The sequence below is a fragment of the Schistocerca piceifrons genome, chromosome 3, assembly GCF_021461385.2.
Source record: "Schistocerca piceifrons isolate TAMUIC-IGC-003096 chromosome 3, iqSchPice1.1, whole genome shotgun sequence".
Lineage (NCBI taxonomy): Eukaryota > Metazoa > Arthropoda > Insecta > Orthoptera > Acrididae > Schistocerca > Schistocerca piceifrons.
The window spans coordinates 234488530-234508918 of record NC_060140.1 but is presented as its reverse complement, the minus strand read 5'-3'; the positions used below and the strand labels follow the sequence as shown (position 1 = coordinate 234508918).

At 44.7% G+C, this 20389-nt stretch overlaps 1 protein-coding gene across 1 annotated transcript in view; it reads left to right on the top strand.

Moving 5' to 3' along the window:
* Positions 1-20389, top strand: part of LOC124788539 — a 573870-nt gene that overhangs the window by 306748 nt on the left and 246733 nt on the right. The window contains exons 12-13 of the mRNA XM_047255809.1: positions 9474-9688; positions 17799-18020. Of these exons, the coding sequence (XP_047111765.1) occupies positions 9474-9688; positions 17799-18020 (437 nt within the window). The remainder of the gene's footprint in view (positions 1-9473; positions 9689-17798; positions 18021-20389) is intronic.

The window sequence follows — 20389 nt, the reverse complement described above, 5'->3', positions numbered from 1 at the left end:
CCCGCCTCCAGTGGTGTCGCGACAGGCGTGAATGGAGGGACGAATGGAGACGTGTAGTCTTCAGCGATGAGAGTCGCTTCTGCCTTGGTGCCAATGATGGTCGTATGCGTGTTTGGCGACGTGCAGGTGAGCGCCACAATCAGGACTGCATACGACCGAGGCACACAGGGTCAACACCCGGCATCATGGTGTGGGGAGCGATCTCCTACACTGGCCGTACACCACTGGTGATCGTCGAGGGGACACTGAATAGTGCACGGTACATCCAAACCGTCATCGAACCCATCGTTCTACCATTCCTAGACCGGCAAGGGAACTTGCTGTTCCAACAGGACAATGCACGTCCGCGTGTATCCCGTGCCACCCAACGTTCTCTAGAAGGTGTAAGTCAACTACCCTGGCCAGCAAGATCTCCGGATCTGTCCCCCATTGAGCATGTTTGGGACTGGATGAAGCGTCGTCTCACGCGGTCTGCACGTCCAGCACGAACGCTGGTCCAACTGAGGCGCCAGGTGGAAATGGCATGGCAAGCCGTTCCACAGGACTACATCCAGCATCTCTACGATCGTCTCCATGGGAGAATAGCAGCCTGCATTGCTGCGAAAGGTGGATATACACTGTACTAGTGCCGACATTGTGCATGCTCTGTTGCCTGTGTCTATGTGCCTGTGGTTCTGTCAGTGTGATCATGTGATGTATCTGACCCCAGGAATGTGTCAATAAAGTTTCCCCTTCCTGGGACAATGAATTCACGGTGTTCTTATTTCAATTTCCAGGAGTGTATTTAGTTGTAAGTTGGCACAGTGGATAGGCCCTGAAAAACTGAACGCAGATCAATCGAGAAAACAGGAAGAAGTTGTGTGGAACTATGAAAAAAATAAGCAAAATATACACTGAGTAGTCCATGAGTAAAATAGGCAACATGAAGGAGAATGTGAGCTCAAGAGCGCCGTGTCCCGTGGTTAGCGTGAGCATCTGCGGAACGAGGGGTCCTTGGTTCAAGTCTTCCCTCGAGTAAAAAGTTTAATTTTTTATTTTCAGACAATTATCAAAGATCAGGCAATCACACATAATCAACTTCACTCTCCAAAATTCCAGGACATGTTCAGATTTGCTTGGACATATGCAGGATTTGACGGTCTACACACGGAAAACTTTGAAAACGTTAAAAACATATGTTTTGACAGAGCACAGGGAAAACTGTGCGACTGTGAAACTGTTGCATTCATTTGTTGCAGTTTATGTGACACACTCTTATGTTTTCATCACTTTTTTGGGAGTGATTATCACATCCACAAGAAAACCTAAATCGGGGAAAGGTAGAAGAATCTTTTTGCCCATTCGCCAAGTGTACAAGTTAGGTGGGTCGACAACATATTCCTGTCATGTGACGCACATGCCGTCATCAGTGTCGTATAGAATATATCAGATGGATTTTCCTGTGGAGGAATCGGTTGACCTATGACCTTGCGATCAAATGTTTTCGGTTCCCATTGGAGAGGTACGTCATTTCGTCTGCTAATCGCACGGTTTTGCGGTGCGGTCGCAAAAAACAGACACTAAACTTATTACAGTTAACAGAGACGTCAATGAACGAACGGGCAGATCATAACTTTGCGAAAATAAAAAAATTAAAATTTTCACTCGAGGGAAGACCTGAACCAAGGACCTCTCATTCCGCAGCTGCTCACGCAAACCACGGGACCCCAGCGCTCCTCAACTCACGTTCTTCTTGATGTTGCCTATCTTGCGCATGGACTACTCAGTTTGTATATTTTGCTTATTTTTTTCATAGTTCTACACAACTTCTTCCTGTTTTCTCGATTGAACTGTGTTCAGTTTTTCAAGGCCTATCCACTGTGCTAACTTATAACTAAGTCTGAGGGGGGTGCGATGGGGAGGATCCCTTGTGAGTAGTATATAGTAAAATATGAAGGGGTTAGAGAGATATGGTCATAAGCCACATGAAATTAGTTTTGAGACACTGCAATTTTAAAGTTTCTTGGAAATCTAAAAATGTTTAATACAAAATAGAAACCTTCTTTGTACTTCAAACACTTCCATAATTTTTGCAAAGCATTTAATGAAATATTCAACTGTCTTTATGCTACACGGTATTAATTTTAGAGTAAGTTTAATTAAGAATTAATAATTTAAAACATGAAATACAAATTAGTGACGATTTATTTCGATCTACTCTTATACAGTGACCGGTATTTATATTTTTTACACATTTATACATACATTACAAGTAACTGAGACTAATAAGTTATATTACATCAAGGAAGTTCCTCTGTCTCATCATTGTTCACGTTATTTACAGTATATGATCGAAAGGAACCTTAGTTTATGTAGGTGCGTGTGCCACACGCGACAGTAAATCATCAATTTTTTCTGGTTAATCGGAAGTGACAAACCGGGGTATCTGCCCAGCACGGCATTTTCAGGGAGGGGGGCGGGGGGCAAATTCATATTCCTGATGAAAAAAGTCTTGTTTCACAAAGCGCCTAGCATCCGGCGCACGTTGGTCTGTCGATTATTCCTACGATATTGAGACGCATCCCTGTTGGTTTTGAACATTTTTGAACACATTTTTGTTGATTTATGGACGAATCATAAGTTTATTTTTAAATGCGTGCATAATATACGCGATGTCTCTGCCAGGGGACTCCCTGTTGTATCTAGAAATAAAAATTTTCTCGCAAAAAAAAAGAGATCGCGGCTATTTGAGCTGAGCCGAATAAACCTTAACGGGTGAATGCCAATCTCTGTTCAGCTCACTTACCCATCCAGTTATAGGAGACCAACAGTTTAACGTGGATTCCGAACCACGGAGCAAATCGGCATTTTTCGCATCGAAAACCATTACCAGAGGTGAAAGAAGTAATAATTGACACAGAAAAATCCTAGGATTGACCGAGAATCGAGCCTAAGGTTTTTGGATTTGTAGTCTGGCGCTCTTTAAGCGCTGTCGGGCGTGGCCGACACTTGGATGGGTGGCTATCCCGGCCGCCATGCGCTGTTGACATTTCTCGGGGTGCACTCAGCCTCGTGATGCCAACTGAGGAGCTACGCGACCGAATAGTAGCGGCTCCGGTCAAAGAAAACCATCATAATGATCGGGACTGCGGTGTGCTGACCACACGCCCCTCCTATCCACATCCTCATCTGAGGATGACACGGCGGTCGGATGGTCCCGATGGGCCACTTGCAGCCTGAAAACGAAGTGATTTTTCTTTTAGTCTGGCGCTTTACCACTTTCTTCTTTTTTCGACTTTTTTATTTTATTGATTTATTTTTATTTTTTAGTGAGTTCTATATCTCGTATGACAATGTGTGAGCTCATGTTGATCTAGTATGTTCTTTTTTTCCCAGCACTCTACTTTTATTTATCTATTTATTTACTTTTATTGTTTTAGTGGAACATATGAGGGAAATATAAACTATGTTCCCAAAGAGACAATACACCAAATGAGCAGATAGTCAGAAAATGCAAATTGGGAAAATTGGCCGTTCGTCGTAAGCAGAAGGAAGATAGGGTGACGGGAGATGATTACGTGTAGGCCGCCTCCATCTCGATGGCAGAGCGAGAGATGGACTGGGCAGGGGTCGAACACATGAGACCTGGCCACGACATCCCCAACACCACCCAACCAACCAACTGGAAGTCAACAAGAAGGGACAGTCAAGGGAGGATATAATTACAGCCATGAAATTTCACCGTGTGACACAGCAGTGGTAGGTAGGGGAGAAGGGAATGGAAAACAAGGACTGTACGGCATCAGGCGCTGCGCCTCCTACGGGTTTGAAGTGTGGTGAGGGGTTGTTAGTAGTGCACCTCGAGAGCAGTCGAGCTAACCGCGCCAGACACGTTCCAGCTGAGCGGGGATCGCGGAAAACCCCGCGGAGGTAATAGGTGAAATAGGCGATGTAGCGTGGGTTTCGTTCAGTCATCACATGTTCATTTTGTAGGAGGGTTCAACGACCAAGCTGCGATTTGTCCCCATCTCCATAAAGGTAAGAGACCGTCCATCCTTTGACCCAGACTATCGCAGCAGGCAAACACACGCCCTCCAGGGCTAATGAAAGCATACTGTTCTACCATGGATGGAGGGGCGCGGAGGTAACAGGCGACCATTTGCTGCCCCAGCGTCCAGACTTCACGAAAACCAGCTCAGGCCAGGCTATAAACGTCATCGTCCACTGAGTGACATGTGGAGCATAAAGAAGTTTCACACCAAACTAATCGCATGTAAATGCTGGTTGGTGGGGAATTTTCCACAAGCGACTTAATACCGTGTCGCTCAGACTAATGTCGTGAGGTATGGCTGTTCAAAGTTACGCCACACCACCTTGTTAATGGATACTTGATCTCAACGTTGTTGCAAGGTACACCACGCAGCAGTTGAATGTAGAAATCCTTCAGACAAGACATGGACAGAGTGGGGAGTGCATCGTACATGGGAGACCAGTATGCACGTAGCTCAGGTCTACAAAAGACAGACAAGCGTTCAAATAGAGGCACAACATATCGTACCGAGACCGGCAGACAGATGGAGGCTGGTGTGTAAATGCCCGAGACTCTTTACGTGAGTGAATTCCCTGTGTCCGATCACTGTTTGTTCATGGTTCTCAGATACAAGACCGCCTTGGTGAGTCTAAGTCCCCTGGCTTTCCAGAGGAGTGTGAGTGTGTTATATTTTAACTTAAAAATGTTACAAGCCGTCATGAAGTAGCTCAATGCAGCCTGTATGTTGCAACCAACCGCCGGCGACATCGGAAGGTCGTGGTCTATGTGCACCAGCTGGAAACTACATGAACGTTCAGATATTCCACGCACTACAGTGCATCAAGGCAGTGGAGGCGATGTTGGCGAAAGGTCATCCAGCTAGCCTGGAGGGTCCGATGGGTGATGGAAGTAAAGACGATTCCAAGCTATCGAAAGCTCTGGACGCAAGGTAGAGGAGCCAGTTTTTATCGAGTGAGTCCGAGGCCAGTTGACATCGTTGTAGATTTGGCAGCACTCAAAGCATTGCCTGCCACGTCCCCATACGTGGAGATCAGATCAAGTATGTGTGTGACCTCTTCCTGTGAGTATACCACAGAAACAGGTTACATGCATAGGCATGAGAGTGGAACGTGTATTGCTGCAGTGTGGATCCTGACAAGTGCGTTCTGAGACGGCCAATAAGTGGTTCCAGGGCCAGATTGTAGAGAAGCATTGATAGTCAATATCCGTTACGTAACAGCCAGCGGATCAGTACCGGTCATGCGATATGATTATTAGCCTGGACAAGGGAGCAGTGAACCGGCATAGAGACGTCGTAGGGTACCAGTGAAGGTGATTTGTGGGTCCACCTGGAATCGTCTGTTCCGTGGATACTATACTCAGAAGGATCCGACGGCATCGTGTCGCCGTAAAACGTGCAAATATCTTGTAGTCGGCACTGAGTAAGGTTAGGGGGCGGTGATGCGCAACTGTACTCCCCTGCGATGGCCTGTGGGATAATGATGGCGGCGGAACCGTGGCGGCTGTCGTCAGCAGTTCTTCGAACATTGTGGTCAGCCTTGGAGCCACGAAATCTTGGAAAGGCCGGTAAAATTCCACAGGGAGACCATCCACACCAGCGACCCTTTGCTATCGCATCCTTGACGTCGTCACAGGTGATGTCCTCCATCAGTGTTTCTATTTCGACACCCGAGATGGAGCGAGTGCTGTGGGACGAAAATGGCTCCATATCCTGAACTTCATGTTGCTCTTATTGGTAATGTAGCGAAATTGTTCCACAAAGACAGTGACGATATCTGTCTGCTTTGTGACCCAAGAACTTTTTTATTGAAGAGTATTTTCATTTCTGCAACAATGTGTTGTCCTCCCATTACACGCAGTCTTGCCGGCCGGTGTGGCCGTGCGGTTCTAAGCGCGTCAGTTTGGAACCGCATGACCGCTACGGTCGCAGGTTCGAATCCTACCTCGGGCATGGATGTGTGTGATGTCCTTAGGTTAGTTAGGTTTAAGTAGTTCTAAGTTCTAGGGGACTGATGACCTCAGTAGTTAAGTCCCAGAGCCATTTGAACACGCAGTCTTGTCTGCTGCGGATTACATTTATTATTTCACTTCTTGTACTGGATAGAACGCGGTGAACCAATGATTAAGACAGTGAACTCATATTCAGGAGGATGGCGGTTCAAATACGCATCCAGCCATCCTAATTTAGATTGTTCTTGGTTTTCTCTAATTTCTTAAGACTAATGCCGTAATGGTCGTTTGAAAAGAATACGAATGATTTCTCCTCAAATACGAGCTTGTACTGGGTGGCAGCTACTCACAGAGGTCCAGCATGCGTTGCAATTGTCGTATGGCAGCGAATCTTGGTAAATATTCTAATGTGTTAAAGTGGAATTAATTTATACTGGGAAAAATTAATTGCAGCTTTGGCCACCTGGTGCAAATCTGGCGGTGTGAATGCAAGAAAGAAGTATAGACATGTTTCCGTATGTAATGGATTAGGCGTGGGACGTGGGTAGAAAAGGTCAAACAAGTGAGAAAGGCATAATTTTGATATTATTATAAACTGCCGCTTACACAGTTTGTTCAATATGAGCACCGGGGACCTCGACGAGATTCTGCACAGCGCGAGGTTTGCACCTGGTTACCAAAATTGGAACTTTTTTCCAGCGTAAACCTCTTCCGCCTTAACTCATTAGCATATCTATCAAGTTTCACTGCCATCAGATAATTGCAGCCTACCCTGGACCTCTGTGAGTAATTGCACTGTAATTACACCCGGTACTTCATCCTTAATTACCTCGCATTCGACAGGACGCTCAATCCTAGTCTCCCTTCCATTCTTCCCTTTCATTTTTGGTTATAACGAAAGCTCATAATTATCTACAATTACATTACTTTCTAATCCCATTAACACTTTCCTTCTCAGCCTTCTGTCTTTCACATCTCTGCCTCTGCTCATTTCCTTTCTCTCATCTTTCCTAATCTTGCTTTTTCCTTAGTTCTAGTAAGTTGGAAGGTAAGAAGGTGGGATGGAGTTTAACATCCCACCGATATTGAGTTCATTTGAGATGGCATAAGCTTGAGCATTTCCTCAGTTATACTTGGATTTTAAAACACTATCACGCCTACCCCTGCATCAGTTTCTCTGTTCTTAACAATTCGCTTCTGTATTGCATTACTTCTGAAGGTACCGAATTACCATCAGTGTGTCTATAAACGGCTAGTATAACTCATAAAAAATAGAAAAGAACCATAATACACGAAGAAATCAAGAAAATTTTAGCAACAGAGAAATGTGTTAGTGAATTACGCGGCGGGTGAATCTAACCCATGTTAATTTACGCAAGTATTTGACTCATTTCTGAAAAAAACTATTTGATGCAGGACCTTAATATTTTTACTGTGTGTTACATGATGCTAATAGAGTCAACTGTACTAAAATCTACTATATCCATTTCATAGTTTTTTAAAGAAATATTTTTTCAAATTTATCAACAAAAAATATTAATTTTTTTATGCAGAAAATATTTTTTGTGAACTTCCTAATGGGGAAATATTAATGAATGTAGTATCAGAGGTGGCTTTTTATGTTATGCAGTGTATCTGAAAATTTCGTTCATTTGTCTATGATATTTTCTGATATAATGGGGTATATGTACTGAAAACTTTAGTTTGTGGGAAATTGACTTGAAAGAAAAAAGTTTAGAAATTTGTCACTCACAGTTTATTAAAACTGTTCTGCTGCATGTGATGGCCCTTCTTTGGCCTCTAGTAGGTCTTCCAGCTTCTTTTTCACCTTCCTGGATGTTATCCTTCCTTTCTTGGCGATATTAGATGCAGACTTGTCTGGATCGGCTATCCTCATTTTATCGTAATGTTGCAGCCCAGTGATCATATTTTCACCAGGATTAATTCCTAGCTTTTTCAGAACCCAACACTTTCCAATATTACCACAATTGAATGTAATAACAGCATCATGAGCTCCTAGTTTCATTGTATGCATGCCTACAAATACAGTTTCAGGAAGGCGGTTCCAAATTATGCTGTTGAAACATTGATTTGGGTTCTGTGTCTGCCCATGCAGACATTTCCTTAGAAGGTCAGGATGAGCCAAATCTCTGAAAATAGGTTTAATTGCTGCAATAACGGTAGCAGGAAGAGAATGCTGGTGAGAATAAGATTCTCCAGTTGCCTGAGGCCTATGTATTTGCACCACGAATTTTCTCCTGATGGACACAATCCATGACATGGCTTATGATCAGTAGAGGACTTATGGAAGAATATGGCCCAAACATCTCCCTTCATTGGCTCCAGACTTTCTTTGTTTCTCCTTATTTCCTGCCAATAGTATACCTGCAAGTATTCTATTTCAGTTTTAGTTAACTGACCCTGTCCGGTCAACAATTTTCCATCTTCTAATTTTTTTCCTGTCATATCAACAGTGTTTTACCAGCCTTGATCCTAAACGTTTTTGAATGTGGCCTACACATCCATTTTGGTAATAATGGCATCTTCATATGGCTTAGAGAAGACAGTGGGTGACAGAAAAGTGGACGTGGCTCATAAACACACGTGGTAGGAAAATCTCTTTAAATGCTCGAAAAAAAATTTTTTTCAGCAGAATCCGTTTCAGAGTACTTAAATAAAACCTTAATCTATCGACATATGATGAAAACCGAAAATCGATTTTTTTCGACCTGAACCAGGTGTGGTCCCCTTAATTCTTAGTAATGCAGTATAACAGGAGCAGCATTGTTTCTTGGAGACGTACGTTAACTGTAAGGGAAACGTAAATTAGATTTAAATAAATGGAGAATGCGTGATATTTTACGCTGTTGCGAAAAAAAATGGTAGGAAATGAAAAGCGGCTTTTACCACAACAAGAAAGGGCTGTTGGATTTTTAGAGTTCTATAAAATTGTCAAATGGAAACTGAGTTGATTATATTTAATTTCCTGCAAAAAGATAACATTTTCCTGAGCTGTCGATTGAAAATCAAAGTCTGTCTCGTCTCAGTTACATTCAATTTGATATTTGACAGTAATTGTCGAAATGCTACTAACATAAGGGCTAGAGATGGGCGTGTATGTGTCCATATGAACAAATATAACACTGGTTTCTTGTTACGTACATCTAAATAGTCTGCAATGGGATGTTATGTTGTATATGAAAAAGAAACTTCAAAGAAATTGATACTTTCTTACTTACACTGATTAACCTACTACACACATTAATTTGTGTTACGTTTGTTTTGTTAACTATATGTATCCATACACTTCCAACTTTTACTTGCTATTCTAGACTTTTACCAGTATTCAGCAGCAATGTGGAGTTACGTCTTCCCAGCTCGGAAATATAGAAAGACAATTTGTGCTTGTAAAACAGAAAGATGTTTACAGAAGGCAGCTACGTAAATCTGGTAAAGCATTTTCAGTGTATGATGAAGCTGTTGTCTCTCGCAGACTGAACTTCGTGTCGGAGAGCAACGAGGCGCTGCTGCACTTCCACTCGGACTACTCGGTGTCCGGAGGAGGGTTCTCGGCGTCGTGGCAGGCGGTCGACGTGTCGGGCTGCCCCTTGCAGACGCTGACCGCGCGCGAGGGCCGCCTCACCAGCCCCAACTACCCGCACTTCCTGCTGGCGCATCTCGACTGCGCTACCACCATACTGGCGCCAGGTACGTGTGGCACAACCCACTGCCCCAGTCACCTGCACTTCCAGCAGGTCCACCTCGACTGCGCTACCACTACACTGGTGCCAGGTACGAGGGGCGGTTGAAAAGTCCGTGCAAAAATAAATACTACTTACGCGTTTGGGGTAAACCTTATTTACATTTCGAAATAGTCTCCTTTTAGACTTATACTTCGTCCAACGCTGTTCTAATTTGTTGATCCCTCCCGAATAATAGGAATTGTCCAAGTCAGCAAAACAGCTATTAGCTGCTGCAATCACCTCCTCGTTTGAATAAAATCTTTGTCCCACCAGCCATTTCTTCAAATTGGGGAATAGCTAACAGTCCGAGAGAGCCAAGTCTGGAGAATAGGAGGGATGTGAAACGAGTTGGAATCCTATTTCCATTAATTTCATTAATTTTGCGACCACAACTGCTGAGGCGTGTGCTGGTGCATTGTCGTGATGGAAAATGACATTTTTGCGGTCCAATCACCGGCGTTTTTCTTGCAGCTCGGTTTTCACACGGTCCAATAACGATTAATCATATTCACCTGTAATAGTTTTACCCTTCTCCAGATAGTCGATGAGGACTATCCCTTGCGAATCCCAAAAGACAGTTGTCATAACATTTCCGGCCGAAGGAATGGTCTTCGCCTTTTTTTTGGTGCAGATTCTCCCTTGGTAACCCATTATTTAGATTTTTGTTTGGTCTCAGGAGTATAGTAATGTATCCATGTTTCATCCACAGTGACGAAACGACGATTAAAGTCCTGTGGATTCTTCCTGAACAGCTGCAAACCATCCTTGCAACATTTAACACGATTCCGTTTTTGGTCAAGCGTGAGCAATCGCGGAACCCATCTTGCGGATAGCTTTCTCATGTCCAAATGTTTATGCAAAATATTATGTACCCGTTCATTCGAGATGCCCACAGCACTACCAATCTCACGCACCTTAACTCTTCTGTCATCCATCACCATATCATGGATTTTATCAATGATTTCTGGAGTCGTAACCTCCACAGAGCGTCCAGAACGTTCAGCATCACTTGTGCCCATATGGCCCCTCCGAAAATTTTGAAACCACTTATAAAATGTTCTAATCGAAGGTGCAGAGTCACCGTAATGTTTATCAAGCTTCTCTTTAGTTTCCTGAGGCGTTTTGCCTTTCATAAAGTAATGTTTAATCACCACACGAAATTCTTTTTCGTTAATTTTTTGACAATCACTAGACTTCCTTGATTCACATGAATGTCAAACACAAAGAAATAGACCAATATGGGTGAAACTTGGTGTGCGTTCTTTCCGAAGATGCTACTAACTAAACATGACCTCTATACGCGCTGGTGGTGCCGTCTTTCGGACTTTGCACGGATTTTCAAACGCCACTTGTATGTGCGGAATATAGCGTCACGCCTCGCAGGCCCCAACTACGTGCATTTCCTACTGGCACATCTATGCTCTGCTACCGTCATACTGGCGCCAGGTATGTGAGCAATACAGTGGCACGCCACGTTTGTTCCAACAACACGCACTTCCTGCTGGCACACGTCAACTGAGATACCATACTAGCGCCACATAAGTAGGCAATATTGTGTAACTTCTTGTACTTCCTGCTGGTGTGCGTTGGCTGCGTTACCGTCGTAGTGGTTCCACGTATGTGAGCAATGTAGTGTAGCAACACGTCAGCGCTAACCACCTGTACTTCCTGCTGGCATACCTGGACTGCGCAACCCCTGTACTGGCGACAGGTAAATGAACAATGTAGTGCCACATCGCGCCAGCTCCAGCAATCTGAACTAATACCGACGCTACCTGATGGCGTTTAATCCCGCGTCCGGCCATCCTGAGTTAGGTTTTCCGGTTTGCCCTGAATCGCTTCAGGCAAATGCCGGGATGCTTCCTTCGAAAGGGCACACCCGACTTCCTTCCCCATCCTCCCCTAATCTGATGAGACTTATAACCTCGCTGTTTGGTCTCCTCCCCCAAATCAACCCAACCCAATCATGCTGGTGCTCTTCAATGTGCTTCCTTCACACTGTTGCCAGGTAACAGGGCAATATAGTGCCGCACATCACCAGGGCCAACTATCTGCACTTCCTGCTGGTTAGCATTGCTGCATCTGGATCATGGGGTCCTCAGTTCGATTCCTGGTCAGGTCGGGGGTATCTCCAACGGGGGACTGGGTGTTTGTGTTGTCCCCATTATTCCACCATCATTTGGGAAAGTGGCAAGACTGGACAGTGAAAATATTGGGAATTTGTATGTCCGCTGATAACTGCACAGCTACCAAATATCATTATAATCCAACTGCTGGTGCACATTCACTGCATTACCAACATACTGGCAACAAGTAAATGGGCAATATAGTGTTCCCTCATGCCAGCCGCAACTACCCACACTTCCTGCTAGTGTATCTTGACTGCCCTACCACTATACCGACACCAGATATGTGGACAACACGGTGGTACACTGCATCATCCCCAACTACCTGCACTTTCCATTGGTGCACCTCGACTACACTACCAGCATATTGTCGCCAGGTAAGCAGGCAACATAGTGTCACACATTGTAGGTCCCAGCTAGCTGCATTTCCTGCTGTCACACATCGACTGCACTGTCACTGAACTGTCACCAAGTAAATGGACAATATAGCCTCACATCCCTACAGCCCAAACAATCTGCAGTTCCTGGTGGTGCTCCCCTACTGTGCTACCGCTAGGCAGGTAAGTGGGCAATATAGTGTCACACCTCGCAGGTGACAACTACCTACACTGCTTGGTTGCACCACCAGCATACTTCAGGTAAGTACATCCACCCACACGGCTATCACTCTGCACCAGATTAACTACCGACTCTTCTAGCTGACATACCTCACTGCACTATCACCATACTGGTACCAGGAAAGCACACTGAACAAAAAGTTAGACATCCCCGGGATTCACGCTAATAAGGTGTAATGCAGTCTTAATAATCTTCACAGCTCAGTGAGGACGGACGAGAGCCCACAAGTTTCTTCAAGTATCCCTTATCCAGCTGATGCCTATTGACAATTAGACCCGACTGAGCTACCAAGTAGTGAGGATGGTTCACCTGCTGTTCCAAGTAGCCCCAGACATTCTATATGCGATTAAGTTCGTGTGATTGAGACATGAAGTTTCAGATAACCATTCAGGGCCTAATTGTTCATCAAGCCATGAACGTATCTGTGTAGCCCTGTAAGCTGAGGTCATCTTGGAAGATGAAAGTGTCCACAGCATACTAATCATCAAGATGTAGAAGAAAGCGTAACAATCATCAGTATTGTCGAAATAAACACCCTGGTTGTTATTTGTGGCAACTTGAATGAATGGGCCCATATCATGGAATAGCAAACACCTCCAAAACATCATAGAAACATCAAAGGCCTGAGTCACACCCTCTGCACATCACAGACTGAACGCTTCATTAGGTCATCAATATACTCGACGCCTTGCATCATTTAAATAGTGGCAAAATCGTTGCTCGTAGCACCAGACTACCCAGCAGTCATCAACCGTCGAGTTTCGTGTTTTTTGGTCCACTGAAGACTGAGATCTTTATGTGCCACTGTGAAAAGTGTCCTTTTGTGAGGTATCCGACTCCAAACGTACATTCTTTTGCAGATCCTTTCGTAAATTAAAACTGATTCAGCTGGACCTGCCATTACTAGAAGCAGCTACTTCGGTCATGTCTGAAACCGATTGTCATTGACAAGGCATCTCTGGTCCCTGACAGTACCGATCTCTTTACTACCGCAGTTCTTACGCCATGTTACACTCCTGCAGGTGGTACATTATTTTTTCTGGATACGGTGGACAGTCAGCATTGGTATACCATACAAATTGGGCAATTTCTTTCACCGCATGGTCATGTCCAGATTTAAATACTATAGCTCACATCTGCCATTGTGTAAGTTTTCATGTGGTCACATTCTACTACGTTGATTTCATACAGCTTACTGACACACACACACACACACACACACACACACACACACACACACACACACACACACACACACACACACACACGTCATTTTACATCTATAATTTACGTCAGCAGTGGAGTGTCAGATGACCATCTGGGGCCGGCCGGTGTGGCCGTGCGGTTAAAGGCGCTTCAATCTGGAACCGCGTGACCGCTACGGTCGCAGGTTCGAATCCTGCCTCGGGCATGGATGTGTGTGATGTCCTTAGGTTAGTTGGGTTTAATTGGTTCTAACAAGGGAACCTCCCCATCGCACCCCTCTCAGATTTAGTTATAAGTTGGCACAGTGGATAGGCCTTGATAAACTGAACACAGATCAACTGAGAAAACAGGAAGAAGTTGTGTGGAACTGTGAAAAAATAAGCAAAATATACAAACTGAGTAGTTCATGGCAAGATAGGCAACATCAAGGACACTGGAAACGCAGGAGCGCCGTGGTCTCGTGGTAACGTGATCAGCTGCGGAACGAAAGGCCCTTCGTTCAAATCATCCATCGAGTGAAAAGTTTAATTTTTTATTTTCAGTTTATGTGACAAACTCTTATGTTTTCATCACTTTTTGGGAGTGATTATCACATTCACAAGAAAACCTAAATCGGGCAGGGTAGAAGAATCTTTTTACCCATTCGCCAAGTGTACAAGTTAGGTGGGTCGACAACATATTCCTGTCATCTGACGCACATGCCGTCACCAGTGTCGTATAGAATATACCAGATGTGTTTTCCTGTGGAGGAGTCGGTTGACCTATGACCTTGCGATAAAATGTTTTCGGTTCCGACTGGAGAGGCACGTCCTTTCGTCTACTAATCGCAAGGTTTTGCGATGCGGTCGCAAAACACAGACACTAAACTTATTACAGTGAACAGAGACGTCAATGAACGAACGGACAGATAATAACTATGCAAAAATAAAGAAAGTAAAATTTTCACTCGAGGGAAGACTTGAACCAAGGACCTCTCCTTCTGCAGCTGCTCACACTACCACGGCGCTCCTGAGTTGACAGTGTCCATGATGTTGCCTATGTCGCCCATGAACTACTCAGTTTGTATATTTTGCTTATTTTTTCACAGTTACACACAACTTCTTCCTGTTTTCTCAATTCATCTGTGTTCAGTTTATCAAGGCCTATCCACTGTGCCAGCTTATAACTAAATCTGAGGGGGGTGCGATGGGGAGGTTCCCTTGTAAGTTCTAGGCGACTGATGACCTCAGCAGTTAAGTCGCATAGTGCTCAGAGCCATTTGAACCATTTTTTGACCATCTGGGAGCATTTCTCACCATCTACAGCGCTTCAAAACGACCAGTTTGATCTTTTGAGGGTGAGTTTAAGTGTCTGCTCAGGATTGTCACAACTTCCTACTGGCGCTACCACCATAGTGGCGCACTGTTACACACAAGCTCCATTAGTTCTTGCACTCGCGCCACTATTGCACTGCCATCACCAATGGCGACAGTTAATATGCAAGAGTGCAAAATACTATCACTTCTCAGCAGATAAATCATGGCACATTCTAGTGGAAATATAAGTTACTTGCGCCAGATAAGTGATCGTGTGTAAATTGCTGTCGCACACCAACCCCAGAAATTCCCGCTGACAAATTTTAACTATGCTACCATTCTCAGTGGCTACAGTTAAGTGCCTCCGCAGAAACTGTCGCGACATCTCAGTAACACAACAAATAGTGCTTCCTGCTGGCCCCACAGCCACAGTGGCATCAGATAAGAGCTTCTGTGCAAACTGTCGTTATACACCAGCCCCAGCACTTGCTGCTTCCCTATCTCGATTCGAGTACCGCCCTATTGGTATTAGGTAAGGGCTTTGTTGCAGACAGCTGTCACAGCTTCGCGCTTTCCCACGTTGACGACTACACTGGAGCCACGTAAGTACCTCAAAGCACTTGGCTCTCACACGTCACCAGTCTCAATTATTTGGATTTTCTACTGGAAAACTTCGAGATCTCTAACACCTTACCAGCGTTAAGTGCACACTGTTTTTACTTCTTACCAAGCCCAAACACCAACTTTCTGGTCCTCGCTACCGTACTTGCGTTTGGTAAATGTTACGTCTAACAGTTTGATACGCCCGCTAAACCCGCTGGGCAGAACAGGTGATTAAGATTGTGGAAAGGGCCAAGTAAGGTTGGGGTCAGTTTCACCTTAAAATTGTACTTTATTGTAATTTAATAACACATTTACAACCGAAGCAGCACATAGCTGAACTTTTACAACGAGTTTCAAACTCCCCATCTTTCACGGCTGAAGGCCTCCAAACAGAAATCTTAAAAGGCAACAAGATAAAATGCAGTTAAAATTGCAAATAAAATTATAGGTGTGTGTGGCAGGTAGGTTGAAAGCCTCAAGGCAAGGGTGGATCGACAAACACAAACAAGAAGCAATACAAACGGCTGAAGGCCCACAGTAAAATTTTCAAGATTTTAAAACAAATTACCATAACCTTTCAAAGGCAGAAGGCCGCAATGTTTAAGCTGGTAAGGCAATTTTAAGAATAAGGTTCCAAGGCTGAAGGCTCACAATTAATTTTCCAAAATTTTAAAAAATATATAACCATAAGCCTTAACACTTAAGCTGCTGAAATCGGACTAAAAGAAAAGACAACACAATGGCAGTAACCTTTGAGCAAATATCCGCTTGCCGGAATTCAAACTTCCTTACATAAAAACAGTAAAACCAAGAATTTTCTTTTGTCATTGGCTATGATAGATCACAAATAGACAATTAAACACTGGTGAGAAAAACAGTAAGACAACAGCACTCAGTAGCCTCCACGGGGTCGATCTGCCCTTGTTCACTTAAGTGAGACAGGTGGTGAGCCCAACTACACTTGATACGTCGGAAACCCAACAAAGGGACAGCCACGGACCGACCGACAAAACGACTTGCTTGCCACCAATCGGTACATGAGAACTCAAACACAAAATGTTACGAACATCATTATCCACAATGAAATATGTATTAAGCTGTCAAAACTACACACCACGTTGGACAGCGACAACAGCTGAGGAAAGGACGCTGCCCTGAAATTACGTTAGTGGCCGGGGCAGGTAACCGAAACACTAACGGCCACAAGGCAGAAAATACCGCTGGTGCACTTGAATTGTAGTCATCCAATATAGTTAATTCCACCGCAAATTTCAGCAATACAAACACTCGGTGTTGCTCACAGGAAAACCTCCCCAACAGCGAACCACTGAAACGAACCACACAACATAAATGGACGTGGCTTGGGTACTTAAGACACCACTCAACTTTGACGTCCTGGGTCGGTGAGCAACGAAGCTCGTAGCGATCGGACAGCTCCACACACGCTCCGACACTGGGCAGGGACCACCAGCGGACCCAGCCGACTGCACCGCGCGGAAATATCTTCCCTGGTCCGCATCAACCGACCGACTCCTCTGAGAATGCCGACAACATCTAAAATAGTTGTCAGTGGAAATAACGCCAACTACACACACAACCTGACAAACACTTGCACGAAGACCTGAACGATACCCAACAGTAACTAAGCACGCACGAAGACAAATCGGGAGTCGATGCACACACACATAGCCGAGTCATGAACGATCGGCGAGCCAAAACGCTTCTTCCGATAGGACGACCGACCGACGATCCACCAAGACCGTGGCCCGGCTCAAGTGATACGTGGCGGCAATGGTCATGCGAACCACGTCGACGCTGACTTCACTGCTACTCCAACCCGACTGCGCTAGTGCCGCATTGCAACTCCCAACTGACTGGCAGACCCGAACTCGCGACCCGAACTGCCTTACGACAGACAACAACCGGGAAGTAATAGTAGTGGAGCAAAGATACTACGAGAGCGGATATATCGATAGGCGCTGCTAGCGCCGGTCACGCTCAGGCAAAGCAGCAACTCAGTGAAATTAGTAATTTAAATTAACGTAGTGAGGTGGAAGTACGTTAAAAACAGGGTGTAAAATACATCATGGTGGGAACGCGAGCCACGTACGGCTCAGTTATCCCTTCTCGACATCCCAATTTACTGCTCCCCAAAAATTAATTCCCAGTGCACACTAAGAGGTTCATCCTTGTTCTGTAGGTTGTCTCTGTTAACACGTTTGTGCAGCGGGAAGACGCGTATGGTTGGAGTTCTCGGAGTTCTCGATCGGCGCCGGCGAGGCGCTGCTGGAGGTGGACCTGGGCGGCGGGCAGGCGGCCTTCCAGCCGTTCCAGTCTCCCACGCACCTCACCGACGGCGTCTTCCTCTCCGTCGGCGAACGCCTCCAGGTGCGCCTGCGCACCGCCGACCGGCCCTCTGGCGCCGGCTTCAGCGCCGTCTACAGGACAGGTACCCGTGTGTCTCTGCACTAGCCGCCCTCTGTGGCTCTCGCAGATGGTGTGCTGCTGCTTAAGACCTTATCTGCCAATTAAATAATTTTCAGGCGCTGTGTTGCACTGCCTGAACAGTCTTAGTAACATGGAATGAAGACTGGGGATGGTTGACTGTACATTTGGTGTGCATTTTCCTTGCGTTTCATTTATTTACGATCAGCTCCAGCGAGTTACGTTACCCCTGGTACTTGTATCGTCTGCTAGTATAGGAAAGTCAAATTCAGTTTTGTGTTAAGTTTTCAATAACGTCAAGTTTGCGTAAATGGAGCACAGTGATGAAGTTGTGGACAAGTATTGAGGCGATGAAGTGGACTACCAAATAAAAAAAAATACAGAATCCTGCTTAAAAAAGGCTTAGTGGTGTCCATGTCTTCGTAACGAGCGAGGTTACAAGAAAAGCAGTCATATTGCTTAATGTCTCTTTAATAGCCAAACAATAATTACTTGATATATTTTTTATTTTTTTATTTTATTTGTATATTTTTGGAGAGAACATTATTTGAGGCGGTGAAGATAGACAGGAAAACATGTATGTCTCGCATATGGATCTTGAGAAAAAGATTAGAGAAATTACAGCGTCTAAAAAGGCATATCCATGGATATTATAAAAATGAGTATTGTGTATATGTATGTACGGGCAACGTCTGCCTCTAAATCACTGGACCGATTTCAATGAAACTTGCTTAACGTATCGCTCACTGTATGGATGGAATCGCTGTGGGGGAGGGAACCATCTACCAGTCAAGGTGCGGGGTTAGAGGTGAAATGGCAGTGTAACTCAAGACGTACGAATTCTCAGATTTTATTCATCCAGTTTCTTGACAGTGATAGCACTTAATGACTTGCAACAAACTTGAAATATAATTTCAAAATGCTTTCGAAATTTTTCACCCCGACAACTTCTACGAAACGATGAAACGAAAAAAGGTTTATCATTTAGTACATTTTCGTCGTTCACACAGTGAAATTGTTGCATTAGGCATGACATATTATTACTTCTTTACCACTAACTGTATTCACAACGTATTTTGCAGACAGTATTCGCATGTACCACTGAACGTACGTGCCAAATCATATTACTGTACACCACATATTTCCGGAGATATAATGTCATAAACACTGCGTTGTGTGAAAAGCTGCAGCATCCTGCATGTCATTTAAGATTATTACACCTTTGCTGCTTATTCTATTGACAACACATTTCGTAGACAGTATAAAAATATACCACGAAATCCACCGGCAGAGTTATATCTGTATAAGACACATAATTCCGGAGATATGACGTCACAAATACTGAGATGCGTGAAAACCTGCCGTACCTTCAAATTTATTATGTCTTTACTGCTAACTCTAATTTCGCAGACAGTACAAAAATTTACCACGGAATGTAGCCACGAAGTTCTATCATGGCACGATACATTGTTCAGGAGATATGACGTCGTGGAGACTGATCTACGTCAAATCGAAACTGGAGAACAAGATTTATTACAGATGCCGGTGAAATATGTGAACAAATATGTATGAAATATATTTAATATATGTGAAACATCAGTGACGTGTGTACTTCGAGATAGCTGTGGCTAAAAAGCTCCTCCCAAGCACCTGGATGGATTACAAGCAAACGAGGTACACGTATTACTGTATGTTAAGAGATGCTGTGGGGTAAGAGCCAGCAACCTTCTACTGGGGACTGGATTATAAATTGGAGAGAGAAAGGGAAGAAAGAGGTGTACAGAGCGAGGGAAGGAGGAAGATATCGACAAAGATATGAGTGAAGAGGAGCTGGAGATAACGAGGGGCCAGGGGGAAATGGACGGAGGGGGCAGGAGGAGATAGACAGATGAAGGAAGAGGAGGAGATTGGCAGAGAATGGTGGAGGACGAGACGGGCAGAGAGACAGTAGAGGAAAAAAACAGAGAAAAGGAGGAGGGGATAGAGAGAAAGAGAGAGAGAGAGAGAGAGAGAGAGAGAGAGAGAGAGAGAGAGAGCTGGAGGAGTTGGACAGGAGGAGGGAGCGGAGGAGATCAAACAGGGAGAGGGGGCAGGAGGAGATAAAGGGAGAAACAAAGAGATAGAGGGGCAGGACGAGGACTGAAAGGGAGAGGTGGAAGAGATGGATATTTGGGGAAGGAGCAAATGGACAGATGGGGCAGGAGCAGATGGACAGAGAGAGTGGGGATTACAAGCTGGACAGAGAGTGGGAAGAGGAGGAGACGGGGAGAGAGAGAGAGTGAAGGAGGAGATGGAATTAGATGGGGGAGGAGGAGGTCAGAGCGGGAAGGAGCAGATGGACAGGAATGGGGGCAAGATCACATATACAGGGTA